Source organism: Quercus lobata, chromosome 2 (assembly GCF_001633185.2).
Source record: "Quercus lobata isolate SW786 chromosome 2, ValleyOak3.0 Primary Assembly, whole genome shotgun sequence".
NCBI lineage: Eukaryota > Viridiplantae > Streptophyta > Magnoliopsida > Fagales > Fagaceae > Quercus > Quercus lobata.
In genome coordinates this window covers 93,516,311-93,536,902 of record NC_044905.1, presented here as the reverse complement: position 1 = coordinate 93,536,902, position 20,592 = coordinate 93,516,311, and the positions used below count along the sequence as shown (strand labels likewise).

General features: G+C 37.3%; 2 protein-coding genes across 3 annotated transcripts; both read left to right on the top strand.

The window, feature by feature from the left end:
* Positions 1 to 1,316: 1,316 nt before the first annotated feature.
* LOC115977273 (zinc finger RNA-binding protein 2-like) lies at positions 1,317 to 19,046 on the top strand. Of its 2 annotated transcripts, none has more exons than XM_031099039.1 (3): positions 1,317 to 1,776; positions 2,356 to 2,771; positions 18,002 to 19,046. In XM_031099039.1, exons 1-3 carry the CDS (start codon positions 1,674 to 1,676, stop codon positions 18,806 to 18,808), a joined length of 1,326 nt encoding a protein of 441 aa, XP_030954899.1. In that variant the 5' UTR covers positions 1,317 to 1,673; the 3' UTR covers positions 18,809 to 19,046. The 2 variants fall into 2 exon arrangements, with proteins under 2 accessions (XP_030954899.1, XP_030954900.1); XM_031099040.1 differs by having other exon boundaries at positions 1,319 to 1,776; positions 2,371 to 2,771.
* On the top strand, positions 2,781 to 11,998 carry LOC115977274. Its single transcript, XM_031099041.1, has one exon. It carries the CDS (start codon positions 6,131 to 6,133, stop codon positions 7,004 to 7,006), a length of 876 nt encoding a protein of 291 aa, XP_030954901.1. The 5' UTR covers positions 2,781 to 6,130; the 3' UTR covers positions 7,007 to 11,998.
* Positions 19,047 to 20,592: the final 1,546 nt, after the last annotated feature.

The following is a 20,592-nucleotide window of genomic DNA, read 5'->3' as shown; positions in this document are numbered from 1 at the left end:
GATCTTACAAATTAGTCAATCCTTATATCTTGCCATTGCGATCTCGATTACTGGATCAAATTGGAAGTGAAAGGGCTATGCGAGTAGGCCTGGGCAACCTCATCGACTCTCCCTCCTTGTCTTCTTTTAATCTTGTTATTCATGAGCTCATGGGAAGCCATCCACTACAACATCGTATATTGGTGCCAATCCGTTTTTACTTTCAAGGTTGATAATAAAGAGCAATGGTGTGTATGTGTAAGATAAAATCTTGTGAGGGGTTGAAACCTCTTGGATTTTGATTTAAGGACTTGCCTTGAGTCTAGTGCACTCTAATATACTAGATTCATTTTGATGATGATACGTGTTCATTTTTTACCATGTGTATTATTGCGACTGGTCCAATGCACTTGAGGCATTGCACTCAATCTCTACTTTTTCTTTCTTTTCTCCCCCCCCCCCCCCCCCCCCCCCTCTTTTTGTATAATTCAAATATCTTTTACTTTGCTTGATAAGGTCATAATTAGCATTGTTCATTGGTTAAAATGGTTGGATTTTTTTGGGTTTATGTAGTTGAATCATTCTAGTTGGCTAGGTCCGAACCGTACTGATCAACCCCATTAGGTGTTGATTTGTTGGTCTTGGTTGAATGAGTTTTTTGGGCTCAGTCCAAGTAATTGAATCTAAGAAAAATGGTAGGCAAAGGAAGAAACAGTGGAAGATATGACAACTCCAACTTTTGCTTGAAGATCAAAGACAACATATGAAATGGTAGTTGGTTTTGTTGTGGGTGTGAGGGAGGAAGTCTCAAATTTGACTTGGGTTGGTGTGGAAATCTCGTAACATAAATTTGAACTTTGGTTTTTGGGTATTTTTTAAAGTATTTTGTAAAATATATAGGTATATATATAAGGTTGACAATCGGTTTGATGATTGTTGAGATCCAAAACATATGATTGACATACTAGTTGACCGACATTGAAAAGGAGTATATCAATCACCAACTTCGCCTCTATCAACCACCTCCTTTAACAATTTGAGCTGTGTGAAACCCGATTGGAATGTCGATTGTGAAATAACTTCTGTGCAATCCTAATCATGATTATGAGATGTACAGATGAGGTTTTTTTTTTTTTAATATTATTTTCAAATTCAAATTCAAATTCAAGTGAATTTACTAGTATGAACTATACAAGTAAGACGAGGGACTATCAATAAAATAAAAAAAAATACAAGTAAGATGAGGTGGAGGCCAGAGGGACACACGTGAGACTTGTGAATAAAGTTGCGGAATTGTTTCTCAAAAAAAAAAAAAAAAAAGAGTTGCGGAATTTGTTATCACACTTCTCCGCAGTGTGGACGCAACCACAAGAACTCAAACTGGTTCCCGGGTTGGGACTTGGGACACTCACACATACAAGAGTACAATTTTGACTTCCGACACGACACCTTATTTTCACAAATTTCATACATATGCACGGAGATACCGATACGCCACTCTCTCTCTCTCTGCCCTAACCTTTTGACCTTCCCACCATGGACATCCTTGGCATCTCCAGTCACGCGCCTACTTTATCTTCCCCACTCCAGTACTCACAGTCACACATCCTTCATTGATTCCACTACTACCCACACTCTCAAAATTTATATTCAAATTCTCTCTCACTCTCTCTGTGTATAGATCTGTGTCTGTGATGGAGTTCAAGTTTAGAGCTGTTGATGACCGACCACCACCACCACCACCGCATCCCACCGCTCCTTCCACCTTCAACTACGTCTCCAAACAAGCTTTGAGAGGTCTCCTCTTTTCTCTATCTATTCCTCTATACCTTTTTTTTTTTTTTTTTTTTTTTTTTTTTTTTTTATATTTCAATATCCCAAAACAAATAATAATAAAAAGAATGTTTTTCCAAGTTTAAGCTTCCGAATTGCTTTTCCCTGTGAATGGAACTGCTTTTTTTTTTTTTTTTTTGTTTATTATGAAAGATTTATCAAGTGCTTCTCTCTTTCCGTTTGGTTGCTAAGAAAACCTAGGAACTTAAATACCTGAAATTTAGATGAGGTTCAATTACTGAAAAAGCTTAACTTTTTAGCTGACAGAGCATAACTTTCTCTTTCATGTGATTGAATGATTTTATTTTTAGCTAATTTTATAAAGCTTTCAGAGAACCTTTTTACTATAAAATGATCTGTTTTGTTTTATTTTATATATGTATATATAATGCTTGTCTCTTCTGTTTGTTTGCTAAGAAAACCAAGGAAAAAGAAAGGAAAGGAAATTTATGAAATTTTGATTAGGCCCAATTACTGAAAGCATAACTTTCTTAGCAAACAGAGCACAACTTTCTCCTTAATGCAATTGACTGAATTTTTTAGCAAATCCTATATCAGTATCAGCTGGATTTTCAACCACCAGTCCGAGACCAAACTTGGAGCAAATTCAAAACCCTAATGACACCCGGGAAGCAATATTACAGCGTGAGCTGGAGAAGGCGCGGATTAGAGAGGAAATAATTGCAGCGGAGATAACTCGGCGTAGACTGCTCGAAGCGGAGGTGAGGAGGGAGCTGATGATAGAGCGAGAGATGGCATTGCGGAGGCTCTCAGCTGAGGGCAGGATTTCGTTCGAGTATGGACTGTCAATGCACGCATTTGATGGTGGCTTTGCATTTCCCAGTTGTATCAACACATTCGATATGTTTCCAATGCTGCCACCGCCGAGGTTACCGGAAGCTATGCCAGTCGATGTCAGGGCCCCATCAGAGACCAACAAGGATAAGTTGATTGTACTGGTTAGTTACCAATCTTACATCTCGCCTAATTGTTGATGTTATGTTATATGCTGTCTCAATGTGTTTTCAACTAGTTTTGGTGAAACTACTAGGGTTGAGATCCTCCAGAGTTCCTTTGTGACTCCACCTTGGAGTTACTAAAATCTTATCCATTCATTTTTGAAAGATTGGATTTTTACACATCATCAAAAGTTTAAATAAACTTTGACTATTCCATTTTGGTATCTATTTAAATTATTGATAATGTATCAAAATTCAATCCTTTCTTTCAAAGTGAATGGATATGATTTTATAAACTTTATGGTGTAGTTACTCTAAGAACTCTTGGGGATCTTAAATTGGAAGGAAAAAGTTTTCCTCTAATCCACCATGTGGCAATTGATAAAACCATCCATATATACTTTTAGTCACATGACTTCTTAAATGAGTTGTGTGACTTACTTAAATAATGTGTGTGATTTTATGAATCACCATGTAATGGATTAGAGGAAATTCCTCCAAATTGGTATGGAGAAAACTGTTGTCCAATTTGAAATTGCTATATTCACCTCTTGAAGTTATAAAGTTTGTCAATGTAGCTGTGACGTACAGCTTTTCCTAATATTAGGAAAATATTGCTAGATTTAGGTCGTATAAAGAGAAAGGTGTCAAATTTTCACTTATACATAATGAGGTTCTTGTCAAATGAATGGATCCAAAGTTACCTTTTGCTCTAGGTTGACAAACGCTCTTTTCACACTTAATTGTAAAAGGCCTCCACTTCAAAAAAAATTTGAGGCCAATAAACGCAAACAAATGCGTTCCTAGGGGATATATTCATTGGAAGTTTGTTATAATTTTTTTCTTTACTTTTTGCCTTGGTTAATTTGTACATAGATGTATCTAAATATATATAAAATTATACTAGCATCGCATAAACATGTGTGTTTGCATGCATGTTTGTGTGCACATTTCCATAATGTATCCATGTTTTAATGCATGCTATATGTATGTGTTTGAGCGTGCAACTGCAGGACAGATAGTTGCACAGATGTAGAATCGTTAGATTAGATTTGAATTAGTGGTTATGATCTCGTTTTAGCTAGAGCAGCATCCTATTGTCTTATTTAAGAGTTTTCTGTAGTTGTAATGGCAACTTGTTCTTGAGAAATGAAAGAATTGTTAACGAACTTTTGTGGTTTTTCGCTCCCTTTCAATTAGGGATTGAGTTTATGTGTTCTTGCTAATTTGATAGCTTGAACTAGCTATATGATTTTCCTTTTCTTGTTTGAACTAACTAGTTTGATAGCTAGAGCAGCAACATATGTAGCAAGCCTAAATACATGTGATGTGAAACTGAATATGAATGAGAGATAAAAAGAATGAGCTTAAGAGTTCATATTTAGAATTGCATCACATGTATTTAGGCTTGCTTAATATGCATCTGGTAGCCCTTCTACTTTGGAACATCACTTTAAAAGTCAGTCCTAAAGGGGCATCATAGTCATTGATTAGGTAGATTATATTGCTAGATCACTGCAGCTACAAATGTTTGCTATAACATTTTTTATAGAGATGTTATTGTGATCTAGACACAAAATAATCTAGATTGATGCCTCTGATGATCCTTGGTTATTGATTTTTCATGTGTGGGTTCACTTGGAGAAAGCTACCATGTGCATATGCAGTAGGCTCTACTGGTTGCTGTCCTACCTTCATCCATACATTTTTAAGTACTTTACTAGAGCTGTTCAGGACCTTCAGGTCACCAAATACACCAACCGGCATTGACCTTCTTGCAGAACCAAACTGATCGGCAAACAACAGTTTCCGACAAGTCGGTGGTGGTGATCAGTCCCAAATATGCCAAAATCGACTAGGTCGATGCAGTGGTTGGCAAGAGATCAAGAAAACTGCTTAAAATTTCGCTGACTGGCCTTCTCATATATAATTTTTCCCAAGTCCCCCTTCTCTTCTGTCAAATCTTGCACCCGATCTCAATTCTCAACTAGGATAGAGAGATGTAAATGTGATCTGCCAATCTGGCCTTGTGGTTGTGGTGATGCTGTGCATAGTCATCATTGATTTTTTTCAACATTGCCACCCATAAAAGCCATTTTTGGCAGTGAGTCCTCCGTTTTTGTTTCCTTAGTTTTTCACACCACTATATATCTGGTGATGTTTGTGAGTTTGTAATTTTCTGGACTTCTAGTTTGTTGGTTAGTTGGAAAGGTAGTTCTAATAAGTGCAAGAATTTATCAGAGTCATGGGTGGCTCTCTCTTTTTCTTCGTTGAGTCAAAATCTTTTGAATTTTCTGTTGAAGAAGGGGGTTCTTTTTTCTCATTACGTATCTTTGAGAGAGGCAGAGATTCACTTCGATCAGTGTTCTTGGGCAAAGAGAGTGCAAAGAGACTGTTTTCTATGATGGAGAATTTTATTTACTCTGAGTCCCTTGGACACTTTGCGCGTACTGTTAGAGATGGCGAGATGGTGTTTATTCTACAATCAGGTTCCAATGCACATGGCTCTTTTCTTATGATTTCTGAACTTTCACATGGTCGTTGGAAAGGCTTCATAGTAGTTCCGAAAGGAAAATTGGGTAGTGGTTGGAGAGGTTTTGTTTGTCACTTGAAGAAGGCTTTAGCTCTGGGGAACCTTGCCATTAATCTGCCCCCAAAACTTTTACCTGGGTCTGAATTTCAAGCCTCCAAATCCTTTGCGGCAGCGGTGGTGCAAGGCCGTTAGAGTGAACCCAAAGTTCACAGGCTGGCAGCGGAGGAGCTTGCTCAGACCCAGGATTCTCACGACAAAGTAAATCCTAAACATTTAATGTTGGATTCTCGAATTCCTAACATAGCAAATCCGGGTTCTCAGACCCAGGATTCTCGCGAGAGCTGCCTTGGGAAGGAGAATGTCTGATCGGGGCGCTGCACTCTCCTGTTTTCTCAGATGGGACTGAAGGTAAGGTGCACTTAGACCTTTGTATTAGATTGGTTTGTGGGCCTCTTGGTACATGGGAGATCAGTTGGTCCAAAGTCATTGAGGTGGACCCTTCATTTAGCCAATCCTCTAACCCAAAGCCCATTGATTCCTTTAAGCCCAAACACACACCCACCCCTCCAGTTTGCCAATATTCAAACCCAAAGCCCTTTCAAGCCTCAAACCCAAAGCCCATCTCAAACCAATGCCTTCGGGTGGCCTAATACCAAACCCAAAGCCCTTCCAGCCTCTAACCCAAAGCCCAATCATAAACCTGTTTATAAATGGAAGCCCAAACCCCACCGGCCCTCTTTGACTCAATATCAGACCCACCCACACTCCTTCGCAAGCCCCTCCCTCTCACCTTTTCTCTTCGGCATCTTCAATTACGGGTAGCGATATGATCGACGCTGAGCCTACTTTGACCCACATGGAACCGACGTGCACCGAGAAGCTTCTCTCAGTGCCCGACAACTCCGATGCCTTCGACACTGAGTCTATGTCCTCCGATGCTTCCGTGGATGAGTCCTTGTGCTCTGATGCTTCCGTGGATGAGTCCTTGTGCTCCGATGGTGATGTGGCTTTGCAACGTAACATCCAACAGATCATTCATCAGCACACAGACAATGTCATCAAGAAATGGGGGAATTCCGAGCAGTGGGTTCTTGAATTACAAGATGGGAAGAGGGTGGTAGTCCCAATTCAAATTTCTTTGCCATCGGGAGCAGTCGATGTCGGAGTGGATGACTCAAACCAGTTAGCGATGGTTGCGGGGGTGGCTTTAGAATCTAAGGAGCTTAATTTAGAACTGGAAAAAGGGATTGATGTTATTGTGGAGGTTTGGGTTTCAGATATTTGCTCTGAGGATGCCTCTCAGTTTGCTGATTCTTCGCCACCCCTCAATGTCGATCCTCTGGCTTTCTCTTTGCCTTTGGGTGCCATGGATATTTCTGATCAGCCAGCTACTCTGGATGTCGAGACTTTGCTGGGTAAGGACATTTACTCGGAATGGTTTCAGGATAAATTCAGTGGCTTTGATGACTTTCTTGGGACTTCCCTTAAAGGTTTGGAAGAGCCAGCAACCAAATTCCTGATGGCTGTTGAGGCTGAGATACAACAGAGGGTTATTAAGGAAAAAACTGACAAAGCCGAGAAGAGCTCAGGGAGGAAAGGAATAAGGGAATTGAGGGGCTTATTTAGCTCTGTCAATTATGGTTTAGCTTCTTCAAGGCGCACTAGTTATGGTAAGGACAGAGCTCTTATTGTTTCCCAATGAATTTGAAGATTTTATCTTGGAATGTTAGAGGTTTGAATGAGAAGGAAAAACGGCTCAAGGTTCGTAATTTTTTATGCTCTTGGAAGGCTGATATCGTTTGTTTGCAAGAGACAAAATTGGAATGGGTTACTAGAGGTCTAGTTAGAAGCATATGGAGTTGTCCTTACATTGATTGGTTATATTTGGGCTCTGAGGGTGCTTTCGGTAGAATCCTTCTCATGTGGGATAGAAGGGTGGTTGAAAAGATAGAGGATGCAGTGGGGCATTTTTCGATTTCGTGTAGGTTCAAAAATGTCAGTGACCAATTTGAGTGGGCCTTCATAGGTATCTATGGTCCAAATTGGAATAGGAAGCGTCAACTTATGCGGGAGGAATTGGCAGGCTTGATCAGTTGGTGGAATTTGCCATGGTGTTTGGAGGTGATTTTAATATCATTCGCTTTCCATCGGAGAGGTTAGGGGCGGGTAGATTTACTCGCTGCATGTATGATTTCTTGGATTTTATTTCTCTTCATGGGCTTATGGATAATCCTTTAGAGGGAGGCCTTTTCACTTGGTCTAACTCCACCTCAGCCTCTAGAATTGATTGGTTTCTCTTCTCTCCGGCTCTAGTAGAATACTTCTCTCATTTCTCCCAAAAAAGGCTTCCTAGAGTGTTATCCGATCACTTCCCAATTATTTTGGAGAGTGAGAGTCATCGAAGAGGGCAAATTCCTTTTCGTTTTGAGAATATGTGGTTGAAGGCGGAGGGGTTCTTAGATAAGGTGAAGTCCTGGTGGGAGAATTACCATTTTCAAGGGACTCCTAGTTACATTCTTGCCAAGAAGTTGATTGCTCTAAAAACGGACCTAAAGAAGTGGAACGAAACAGATTTTGGCAATATCACAGTCAAGAAGCAGCAACTATGGAGTAAGTTGAATGCTTTAGATGTAAAAGAGGACAATCAACCTTTATCTGAAGAGGAAAAATTGGATCAAGCTACCTTTCGCGCCGATCTTGAGAAGGTTGCCTTGCTTGAGGAGATTAGTTGGAGACAAAAGTCCACAAAGTGTTGTTTTTAAAGGAGGGCGATTCCAATACGAGGTTTTTTCACAGGATGGCTAATTCTAATAGAAGAAATAACTGTATTGAAAACCTTATGATTGATGGGGCTGTGACTACCAACCAAGATAGGATCATTGACCATGTTGAACAATTCTTTATGAACCTATTCTCTGAGCAGCATGTGCAGCATCCTTTCTCGAATGTATTGGATTTTCCAAGGATTTCTGGGGATAATGTGGATTAGTTAGAGAAACCTTTTGAGGAATCTGAGGTTTTAGAAGTCATCAAGGAGTTTAACAGGGATAAATCTCTTGGGCCTGACGGTTTTTCAATGGCTTTCTTTCAAGCTTGCTGGGGGATTCTCAAATCAGACATCATGGCTGTGTTCCACCACTTCCATGTCACTGGTCAGTTTGAAAAAAGCTTGAATGCAACCTTCATTGCTCTCATTCCTAAAAAAGCTGTAGCAGTGGACATAAAGGACTTTCGGCCCATTTGCCTTGTTTGGGGGGGGGGGGGTGGTTTATAAAATTCTTGCTAAAGTTTTGGCTTCTCGTCTTTGCATGGTTTTAGGAGAGATCATCTCTGCTCCTCAGAATGCCTTTGTTCTTAATAGGCAGATTCTTGATTCTGTTCTCATTGCTAATCAATGTCTTGATAGTAGATTGAAGTCTGGTCAGCCAGGGTTGTTATGCAAATTGGACATTGAGAAAGCCTTTGATCATGTGAACTGGGGATTTCTTACTCTCTTGCTTGAGCGTTGTGGTTTTTCTGATAAGTGGAGGCAATGGATCTCTTTTTGTTTATCCACGGTTCGTTTTTCTATCCTTATTAATGGTACTCCCCATGGGTTCTTTGGAAGTTCAAGGGGGTTGCGGCAAGGTGATCCTTTGTCCCCCTTGTTATTTGTATTGGTTATGGAAGCCGTTGGTAGAATGTTGGATAAGGCTATACATGAAGGTCATTTGTCAGGTTTTAATGTAGGTGCTTCTGCTGGTAGATCTTTGATGGTTTCTTATCTCCTTTTCGCTAATGATACTCTAATTTTTTGTGATGCTAATATTGATCAAATGCTGATTCTCCGTATGGTGCTCATTTGGTTTGAGGCTGTGTCTGGTCTGAAGGTTAATTGGGGTAAGTCTGAGCTGGTGGCTGTGGGGGCTGTTCATAACATGGATCTTTTGGTGGCTGTCTTAGGCTGCAAGCAAGGGTCCCTCCCAATGAAATATTTGGGTCTTCCTTTGGGGGCAAAATTTAAGGACAAGTCTATTTGGAATTCTTGAGAAGATGTAAAGAAAATTAGCAGGTTGGAAAAAATTATATTTATCCAAGGGGGGTAGAGTCACATTAATTAAAAGCACACTCTCTAATCTTCCTACTTATTTTCTCTCTTTATTCCCTATTCCTTCTTCTGTGGCCAACTGTATTGCTAGACTTTAGCGGGATTTTCTGTGGGGTGGCATAGGAGATGAGCCCAAATTTCATCTGGTTGATTGGTCTACGGTGTGTACACCGCTTTCTTTAGGTGGATTAGGGATTAGGAATTTGAGAACTTTCAATGTAGCTCTTTTAGGGAAATGGCTTTGGAGATTTGGGCAAGAAAGGGATGCTCTTTGGTGTCAAGTGATAAATGTGAAGTATGGTTATGATTGGGGTGGTTGGTGTTCTAGCTTTTTCTCTGGTCCTTATGGAGTCAGTTTGTGGAAAAATATTAGAAGGGGGTGGCACTCTTTATCTCGGTTTATTATGTATGAAATTGGAGATGGATCAAAAGTGCAGTTTTGGCTAGATTGTTGGTGTGGGACTTCTTCGCTCGCAGTCCGCTATCCTGAATTAAATAGGATTAGCTGTAGTAAAGAGGCAAGTGTGGCAGATCTAATGAGGTACTCCAATGGAGTCCTCCATTAGGAGATTCAGTTTTGTAGGGAGGTGCATAATCGTGAATTGGAAGCTTTCAGGAGCTTCATCAATTCCATTTATAGCACTCCTGTAAGGGGAATCGAGGAGGATAAGAGATGTTGGCTGCCTTGTAAGAGTAAGGGGTTCACAGTTAGTGCATACTACCATCTTCTTGTTGGCCATAGTGAGCAGTTTTTCCCTTGGAAAAGCATTTGGAAGCAGAAGATCCCCTCTAGAGTGGCTTTTTTTGTCTGGACCGCAGCCTTGGGGAAATGTCTGACAATTGACAATTTAAGGAAAAGAAAGGTTTGTATTTTGGATTGGTGTTATATGTGCAAGTGTAATAGTGAAAGTATTGACCATCTTTTCCTTCATTGCCCGGTTGCTTCGGAGCTATGGGATATGGTTTTTGGTTTATTTGGAGTTAGTTGGGTCATGCCATTGTCTGTTGTTGGGCTCTTTGCTTGTTGGCAAGGTCGTTTTGGTCGCCATCGTAATGGAGATATTTGGAAGGTCGTTCCTCTTTGTTTGATATGGTGTATTTGGAAGGAGAGAAATAGTAGGTGTTTTGAAGACATTGAGTGTTCCATGCCTGATCTCAAGCTTCTTTTTCTCCGAACCTTATTTGACTGGTTCTCTGTGTGGAGAAACCAACCTTTTTCTACTATCTTGGATTTACTTGACTTTTGTAATATTCGTTTTTAATTTGTTCACCCCTGTATACTTCCTGTGTACTTGGGTGTCTCTCTGTTTTGATATCAATGAATCCTTATTACTTATCCAAAAAAAAAAAAAATTCTGGACTTCTGTTTTGTAACTGAGTCAACTGACAAAATCAGTAGAACTGTAGACCTGAGTCGTGCAGCTCATTTCCCAATTTTGGGAAACCAATGAGGCCATTGTGGTGAAAAAACCTCGGCAAAATTTGACTGCATCATACCATGTAAAGGTGTACTTCAAACAAGTCTCCTTTGTACATAATTAACTGAGTTTAAATTTAGCCTTTCAATTGTATGTTCTTTTTTTTTTTATAGGTAACATGAGAACTATTATTAATAAATAAAAGATGAATAATACAAGCTGTTCATGATGATGAACAAAAAGAAACAGAAGAAACAAACAGCCAGACGAAGAAGAGGGAAATCAAATAGATAATCTAAGGGAAAACAAAAACTCTGGAAGAGACGAAGACTCAGTAAAATCCCAACAACGAGACCACTCAAAAAGACTACGTTGGCTTAAAACCTTCAACTCATCCAACGTCTTCTCCTTGTTCTCAAAGGAACGACGATTCCGTTCCAACCAAACAATCCACATTATGCACCCTGGAATCAAATTCAAAATATTCGAATTGTGCTTCCTGAGCCACTGATGCCAACAAGACAACAATCCCACCACCGATCTTGGCATAACCCAATGAATACCATAAGCCTGAAGCATGAAGGCCCATAAGGTATGTGTAATAGGACAGTGAAGAAGGAGATGGTCAACCGACTCCCCATCACAACAACACATACAACACCAATTTGTCAAAATGCAACCCCTAAGCATGAGATTATCCAACGTGAGAATCCGATCATGAGCAGCTGTCCACAAGAAGGCTACTCGCTTAGGAATCTTAGGTTTCCAAACATCCTTCCAAGGAAACTGAGAATTCGGATTACCCTGGATTGCATGGTAATACGATCGGGTGTCAAACCTACCATTACCTTTGAGCCGCCAACAAAGAGAATCCCTCCTATCACCCCGTGGAATACGAGGTTGGATAAACTGAAGTAGGGAAAAAGATGCAGCAAGCTCCCAATCTTCGAAAGCTCTGTAAAACCTTAAATCCCACACTCTTATAATGTTCCTGTCATTACACTTTCTTAGCTAATTAAAAAAAAAAACATTCTATCCTACCAACCAAACACATAAAATGAAAAATTAGTATCTACTCCACCCTTCCTTCTTTCTATCCTTTCTGTCTTTTCCATCATTTCACCTTTTCATCCTCCTTACTAAACACAAAGGTAGAAACTGCAATTTTGTCTTTTTAAAAATTATATATATATATATATATATATATATAAAAGCCATTAATGGTATTCAAAATTCAAGTTATCTTAAGTTCAAAGAGAAAACTGAAGGATTCTCCTACAACGGATTTATAACTGTTGTTCAAATTACGTTAAGTTAAACTTTCTCAAATCTGTAGTTCAAATTATTTTGGCTAAAGTTGAAAGAATTCTTTTTGCAAATCATAAGATTTTGTCAAATATGATTATAAATTATAGTTGTCAAAATCCAATGATTTACAAATTGAATCAAATAACTTAACCACAATTATTAGAATCTTAGTCATGAATCCTTTGGCTCAGGATGAACGCTGGTGGCATGCTTAACACATGCAAGTCGGACTTAAAGAATCTTAGTCATGAATCCTTTCTAATAGAAGTCTATGGTTGTCTCAAAGATCTTAAGGTTTATGATTTGAAATCCTTAATGCTGTCAAAAAAACTGGCATCCTCAAATCCTATGTTAACAAGAAGTATGGATAAAAGTACTTGCTTCTTTTATTTTTATTTTTTTTTGTTCCTTTTTGTTTTGTTTTGTATATGTAATAAGTTAGAAGAAATTTGTAAAATAATATTGTTTTAATAATAATTATCTAAATTAACACTGCTTTGAAGTTATTTGGTGACGTAGTTTTTTTTTTTTTTTTAATTTATAAAATCATGTTTTCAAAACACATTTTCACTTAAAATTGTCCTCAATTGGATAAGCTTCTGTGAAGTTGTGTTTTCAAACATGATTTTAGGAAAAAGGCTAAATCCCCAAACAACTTCAAAACAATGGCAATTTAAGTAATTAATATTAAAAAAAGTATTATTTTACAAATTTTTCCTAAGAAGTTAATTTGAGGAAGTGTAACGTATTCATTGTTGTGTAATTAATCCCGTATCTTATCAATTCATATATGAGTGTCTACTTATAAAAATACATATGTACATACATATATATGTGTGTGCCTGCTTCTTAAAAAAAAAAGACTTTTCAAAAAAATTAATTTGCTTATGCGTGTCATGTGTCAAATTCCACATGTGAGTGACAGTTTTAGGCTCTATAGATTATGAAATGAACAAGATATGGTATAACCTAATAAATCTTAAGGCGTATTTTAAAATTTAGGGTAATTGTATGAATTTAAACAATCAACAGTCTATTTTTATGTGAATCTAATGTCCTATTTTAATAGATTGAACATTTTAAAGTATCCTTCTAAATACAACTTGAATCACAATTTGATTTGAATTCACTTTATGACATTACAAGTTGATTTTGATGGAACTGTTACCTTATTTGCTTCGTAGTACATGGAAGTGATTAATGAAAATTATCTGTTGTCATTTTAGGCCTGACACAGTTATTGTGCTAGATGTTAGAGGAACCCACTGTCAGAGTCATTGACATTTTCCGTATTCTTTTTCCAAGCAATCCCTCAAATGCACTCCTTAGTTTTAAATGCAGGCAGTCAATGAGCATATTTTCTGGAATAAAACCTGTGAAATTCACTTTCACCTGTTATTTTTTGTAGGTGATAACTCTGTCTGTGTTTGTGTTTTGTTTCATATATTTGGTTCACAACTGGTCTAAAGCTTTAAAATGGATATAGGTTGCCTTAGGTTTGATGTTCATCATTAAATATAGTCACTCTAATATGAATGCATTACAGATACATGTTAGGGTGTCCTTTACTGAACCCCGGATGTAGTGAAAAAGGGGGAAGGGTTAGTAAAAGATGGGTAAGTGACCGCACTTTGATGAACAGATGCGGGTAAATAATTTAGTCCAAGAAAATAGGATGTATGCACTTATGCTGTCTTTGGTTGGGGTGAAAAGGGGGAGGATGGATAAAGGGGGAAAGAAAAAGGAGAGAAAAATGTGATTTTCTATTGTTTGGTTGGAGTGAAAAAAGGAGAGGAAAGAAAATGGGGTGGATGGATTTTTCCACCTAGGCTCATCAGTTTTTTTCCTTCCAAATTGGGTAAAAAAGAGCAAGGAAAATGTTGTTGAGAAGAAAAATGGAAAATTATCCCTACTTTCCATCCTTCTACTTTTTATAATGAGGGCATAATAGTAATTTACTCTCAATCCTTCAACTTTTCCATCCTCTCTACCAAACACAAATATTTTTTATTCTTCCACTTATCCTCCTAACATTTTCCATTCTCCCAACCAACCAGAGCCTTAGAATATAGGGTCTTTTATAAGGGAAACTAATGGAAATAGTATATACAATGACTAGGTGGAGAATAAATATAATGTCTTTTGGGGATTGAATGGGTTGGTGAGAAATCTACAAATTTTGAACATACAAGATAAGAATGAAAATGGGGTATATATAATCATAGGTAAAAGTCTTAAAAAAGAACTTGTTGAGGTTAGGAGATAAGAGATAGAATTATGTCAATAAAACTTATCCTAGGAGAAGAGGCCATTAACGTAATTAGTGCTTATGCTCCTCAAATAAGATTGGAAGAATACATAAAGCAAAAATTTGGGAAGGATATGGATGAATTGATTTAAGGGTTACCAAATGTGGAAAAGATTTTTATTGGAGGAGACCTAAATTTTTTTGCAACAGTGTATAATTGGATATTAACTAACACTTGAGATGTTAGTTAATATTTGACCTAAATCATTAGTCAAATAAATTTCATCATGAGATGTTGTAATGATTTAGGTCTAAGGCTTAGTCCCATAGCCAACTCCAAAAATTTGGAACTAAGGATTGATGTTGTAGTAGATGTTGTAACGATTGTAAGGTATACCAGAATAGATAATTACTTACCATAGGTTGGTGGTAATATTTGCATTAGAAGAAGGAAAAGACAAAGAAACCCAAGGATGAGATGGTGGGGTTTGAAGGGGAAGAAACAAAATGTGTTTAAAGATAAAATGATCAAAGAAGGAAAGTGAAATTTAGACAAAGATGATGATAAGGTGGAATGACATTTCTAATTGTATTAAAGGAGTGGCTAAAGAAATTTTTGGAGAATCTAAAGGATTTGGGCGATCAACTAAGGAGACTTTGGGGTGGAGTAAGGAGGTTCAAGCATCAATTAGATTAAAAAGGAGCTATAGAAGCCTACCTAGATGTAGAGAAAATTTGGGTTGTGAAAATAATATAGTGGTGAAGAGTAAAGTAAAAAAAGTTGTCCAAGAGGCTAAGCAAATTATTAGTAAATTGTATAGCAAGTTGGGGATGAATGATGAAGAAAAGAACATTTATAACCATGCCAAAACAAGGGAAATGAAAAGAAGAGACTTGAACGGTTTCAATTGCATTAAAGAGCTTTTTAAAAAGAGATGAAAAATTATTGTAACAAACTTTTTAATGGAAGCAATACAAAAGATTAGCGCGAATTGAGTAACCCAATTGATAATATAAATCATAGTTTTGTTCAAAGAATTTTGATGAGCAGGTAAAGGACGCATTGAGGAGAATGGAAATATGAAAGGTCATGGGACTTTATGAAATTTTATTAAAGATTGGAAATGCTTGGATGTACACTAATTGACAAACAATTTCAATGAGATCTTAAGTGTTAACAAAAATGCCTTGTGAGTGGAGGCAAAGTAGTCTAATACCTATTTACGAGAGCAAGGAAGATATTCAAAACTTGCAAATTACTGAGGAATTAAACTAATGAGTTACGTTATAAAAATTTGGGATAGTGATTGAATATAGGTTAAGACACTGAACAACAGAGAAATAATTTGGTTTAATACTAGGGTATCTACCACGGAAGCAATTTTCGTATTTAGACTCCTAATGGAAAAATATAAAAAGTAAAGATCTTTATATATTAAGTTGATTAAGAATATGAATGACAGAGTTGTAACTTATGTGATAAGAAAAGGAGGCATCACAAATGAGTTTCCTATGACTTTAGGTTTGCACCAAGAATCATCATTAAGTCAATATTTCTTTGCTTTAGTGATGGATAAGCTCACTGAATCAATTCAAGAGGAAGTTGCTTGGTGTATATGCCCTTTGTAGATGATATAGGTTGTGCATGGAACTAGATGTGGAATTAATGTCAAGTTAGAATTTTGGTGAGACACTTTAGAATTTCGGAGCATTGATTTATGGAGGGCTGTCCCACATTTTGTCCTATGGTGTATTTGGTGAGAACGGAACTCAAGATGTTTCGAAGGGAAGGAACGGTCGATTTCAGAATTTAAATCTCTTCTTCTTCACACCTTGCTGGAGTGGAGTTCTTCCTTTAACCTCTTTCCTTGTTCTAATTTTTTAGAAATGCTTGATCTTTGTAATTTATGTGTTTGATGCACTGTTATCCATGTACACCCCCGGTGTACTTGGACTTTTGATTAATACAATTCCATTATCTATCAAAAAAAAAAAAAAAATTTAGCAAAATAGAAAAAAGATGAGGAGGCTGTAAGACTTGATGGCCAAGAGATACCTAAGAGCGAAAGATTTTGATATCTTAGATAAATAATTTATAAAGATACATGGATTTAAGAAAATGTGAATTATAGAATAATAGCAAGGTGGATGAAGTAGAGAAGTGTAGCTGAATTGAAAGTGTTCAAGATGATAAGTAAATAAAAGTAAACATACGATTCAAAATGAGGAAATCCACTTACTGTGTGTTTGGGCAAGGTATTTGTAGCTAGAAGCCTAGAATTTGAGGTTAAGCCATCATTTTAAATTCTGAGATTGGCTGTAAAGGTGGAAAATTAAAATATCCTCAAAAACTTTTGGCCAAAATTTGTAAGGCCAAAATCCCAACCACAAATTCCACCTCAATCAGGCAAATCCAGCCTAAACACCCACAACAGTAAAACCATGATTGTTCAAGGAACAAATCAAAACCACTGCCTCCGGAATATTACTGACTATTGTAAGTTTCATTATCAGAACCCATTGCAAAACCATCACCCATGACCGTTGAATGTGGTTGTGAAAGCCCAAATCCTAGAATAAGCCCTCCCCAGCCCGAACCTACTTACAGCTATATAGCCAAGAGCTACTGCCAAACCACCCTGTGCCGCCATCATCAATGTAAGGAGAGAGAGAGAGAGGTTTTTGGCCATGGAAGTCAAGTGAGAGAGAAGATTAGAAAAAGAGGAAGGGGGAGAAGGAAGATTTAGTGCAGAACAGATTGGAGCACAACCATGAGAGAAGGGTTGTTGTGAAAATGATGGGTTTAAATCTGATCAAAGACAATTTGGTTTTTTTCCTTAAATGGTGGTTTATGCAAAACGATGTCTCTGTAGTATATGAAGTATTAGTCTCACATTACATCCAAATTATGAAATTTATAAATGATGGAGACGTAAACCTTGTCATTTGTAAAATTCTGTGTATTTAACAATTTCTTCATTCAAACACAATGTTAAAGATAGGGAGTCCCCAATTAAGGGAGAGACACTTAAGATAGTTTGGTTATGTTTAGAGGAGAGTGATTAATGTGACAATGAGAAAGAGTAAGTTAATTTAAGTTGAGGGAACGAAATAGTTATTGAAATCCCAAAAGTTTTGTTAAAGTGAGTGAAAATGACATATCAGTTAAGGAAGTCATAGATAGAATAACTCCAAAATAGAATAGAATGGCAGAAAACAATACATGTGGCTGATCTTGACTAGTCTGTAGAGAATTCATAGCCGGTCCCAAAATTTTGGGACTAAGGCTTGGTTATTGTTGAATTGGGTGTGGTTGATGAAAGTGTTATGGGTAGGAACTGGATTTACCCCTTGAGAAATGACATATAGCAACATTCCCCAACTCTATAATAAAAAATACTTCATGCTAAATCCTTAGTTCTCCTTTCCAATGTTCAGATCTGGTCAAATTTCCAAAACATTATATTTCTTGTTAAATTGCTTGAAATAAGGTAATTGGAAGTTAGATTTATCCTATACTGTTAAATGTGGAGGGTGGGATTTACATGAGAAATGATGCTTGAGGTTTCACTATTCACCAGGTGATTATATACAAGAGTTTCCTCTTATGTATTGTGTTTGAGTATTCTATTGCAGGCTAAGCCCACTCCAAATATTTCTGGAGCAAAGCGGAAAGCTGAAACAGCATCTGCAGGGGACACTAGTGAGCTCCCACCTTTTGGTTTAAAGAAGAGACCCAAGGAGGAGTGGAGTTGTGCTATCTGTCAGGTTAGTGCCTTAAGTGAGAGAGCTTTGAATGAACACCTTCAAGGTAGGAAGCACAAGGCCAAGGAAGCAGGGCTTAGAGCTCAGAGAACGGGCAGGAGTACCAGCTCTACACCATCAACAAAAAAAGCTACAATGCATTCAAAGCTTACAGAGAGCCCTGATTTTGGGACCTCAGGACAGGAGGCAAAAGTAGAAGGGAAATCACTTAAGCAGAATGAAACTGGGGGTGATTCAGGCCAGAAAATGGAGATGACAGGATGTTTGAAGAGTAAAAATCAGCGAGTTACACTGCCAGAAAACCAAACTGCAGAAGATTCTGAGAAGACAAACAGTACAAAAGCAGAGCAGGGATCTGCTAAAACAGAAGGATTTGAAAGGAACAAGATGTTTAAGTTTTGGTGTGAAATGTGTCAAAAAGGTGCATACTCTCGAGTAGTGATGGAGACTCATATAAAGGGGAAGAAGCACAGGGCTCGGCTTCAGAAACGTGGTCAAAAAGATGGAGTTGTCAGTACAGCATCATCTGGTTCTGCTCAAAAGGCACAAGATACAAATTTGGTAGCTGAAAAAACAAGTCAGTCAAATGCTACTCAAAAGGCAAAAGGTGTAGCAGATGTTATGGCCAAAGAAGCAATTAAGAAGACACCAGTAATTGTTATTGTAGATGCAGATTAATCAGGTTCATATCCAGTATGAGATTCAGGTTTGGGGTTGCGACTATGGTTCTGTTTAACTTGTGAAATATATCTGTTCAATTTAGACCCTGTATTTTACTTGTTAGTCCCTAAGTTTGGTCAGTTTCCATTTAGGACAACTGTCATTTGTTAACCCGACAGACTAAATGATGATTACATTGTTTCTGACTCTCTCTACTCTCTTATTAAGTCAAATTCCTACTTAGATTTCTGGACCCCTCCAGAATTTGGTCAGGTCTATATGATGGCTCTAAAGGTAATTCAGGCTTGTCTAGAGCAAGAGGTATTATATGTGATCCCAATTGCACCTGGCTGGTGAGTTTTTAATTTAAAGTTGCATTTAGGATGCGTTTGGATACTGCTTATTTTGCTGAAAATTGAAAACTGAAAATAATAAAAAAAATTAATTTTCGGTTACTGTTCACATTTTAAAAATACTGTTCATATGCCTTGATACACTGTTCATGTCCCTCCCATAAACAGTGCACCAGGTGCTAATCCAAAAAAGAAAAAGAAAAAAGGGGGTGTTGAAACGCAAAACATTCAAACGTGAACGTGATCCAAACGCTCGCTCGCTTCCAATTGCCTAGTTGAATTGTAGGCGGTTCACGGAGCTCTCAGATTAGCATAGTTATTAGGTTTTGCAGACTTCAACTTCATATTGGTAGTTAATTCAATTGTAGTTTATAAATTCCTTCTATCTCCACATCAATTCCTCATTACTGGACTACTTGTTACAATACTTGGTAGGATATTACTTTGACTGGAGGGGATTGTAGGATATTACTCTAAAATTAGGCCAGTTTGATTTGCTGACAAGCTTGCTTCAATTGGTAGCCAACCTAAGGGATCAGGGATTCGTATGCATTAAATAGAAAAAAGTAATGCTAGGGATATAACATTTTTTTACCATTATTGACATGACCTATAGCAATTGGAATATTACTTTCACTTAAGTCTATCATTAACGCCACTTTCTTTACACATTATTGCATGGAAAACAGTTATGAAAAATATTATAGCCCAACAGTTGTTTTGTAATGAAAATGTCCTAATTGTTTTCTGGTTAGTCTTTTTGTTTGTTTACAATTAGCTGCTCAACGTTATGAGGCTGTAAACTTGGATTTTTTTTGTTAATAGTATATTTCCCAATAAACAAAGAGCTGAATTTAGTTGCCGGCAATGAGGATGATGTGAAGTCTTCTGTCCACTATAGTCAAGGCCACTAATATATGACTTGTCAAAGTGCATCAATTTCTTAATGGTACAAAGTAAATATTTCTTTGCCCCCATATGACATATCATTATCATTATGCTGCAGATAGGATCACAAGATACTATGAAAGTGTACAAAAGTATGCCTGTATCTTGAAAAAAAAATTTTAAAAATGAAAAAAAAAATGCTGGAAAAAGTGAGGTGTTAAAAAGCTGTAAAAAAAAAAAATTAAAAAAATTAAAAACTAAGCTTATAAGTTGATGCCAAACAAATAGACACATAATAATATACAAACATAACAAATTTTATAAGCAGGAGATTGTGATTAATATAACTTTATTTTCTTATAAAAATCATCATTAACACTGCTTTTAGTATACTGTATGCATCGATTACAATCTACAGCGTCAACTGCTATTGATAAGTTATATATCATTTGAACCACAACTACCAATATTAATATTCTCCGATTCATTTTCCACCGCAAGACTTACTAACGTCGACCTGGTTAGTAGTGGCCTTTGCTTTCCCATCCTTTTTCCACAAAA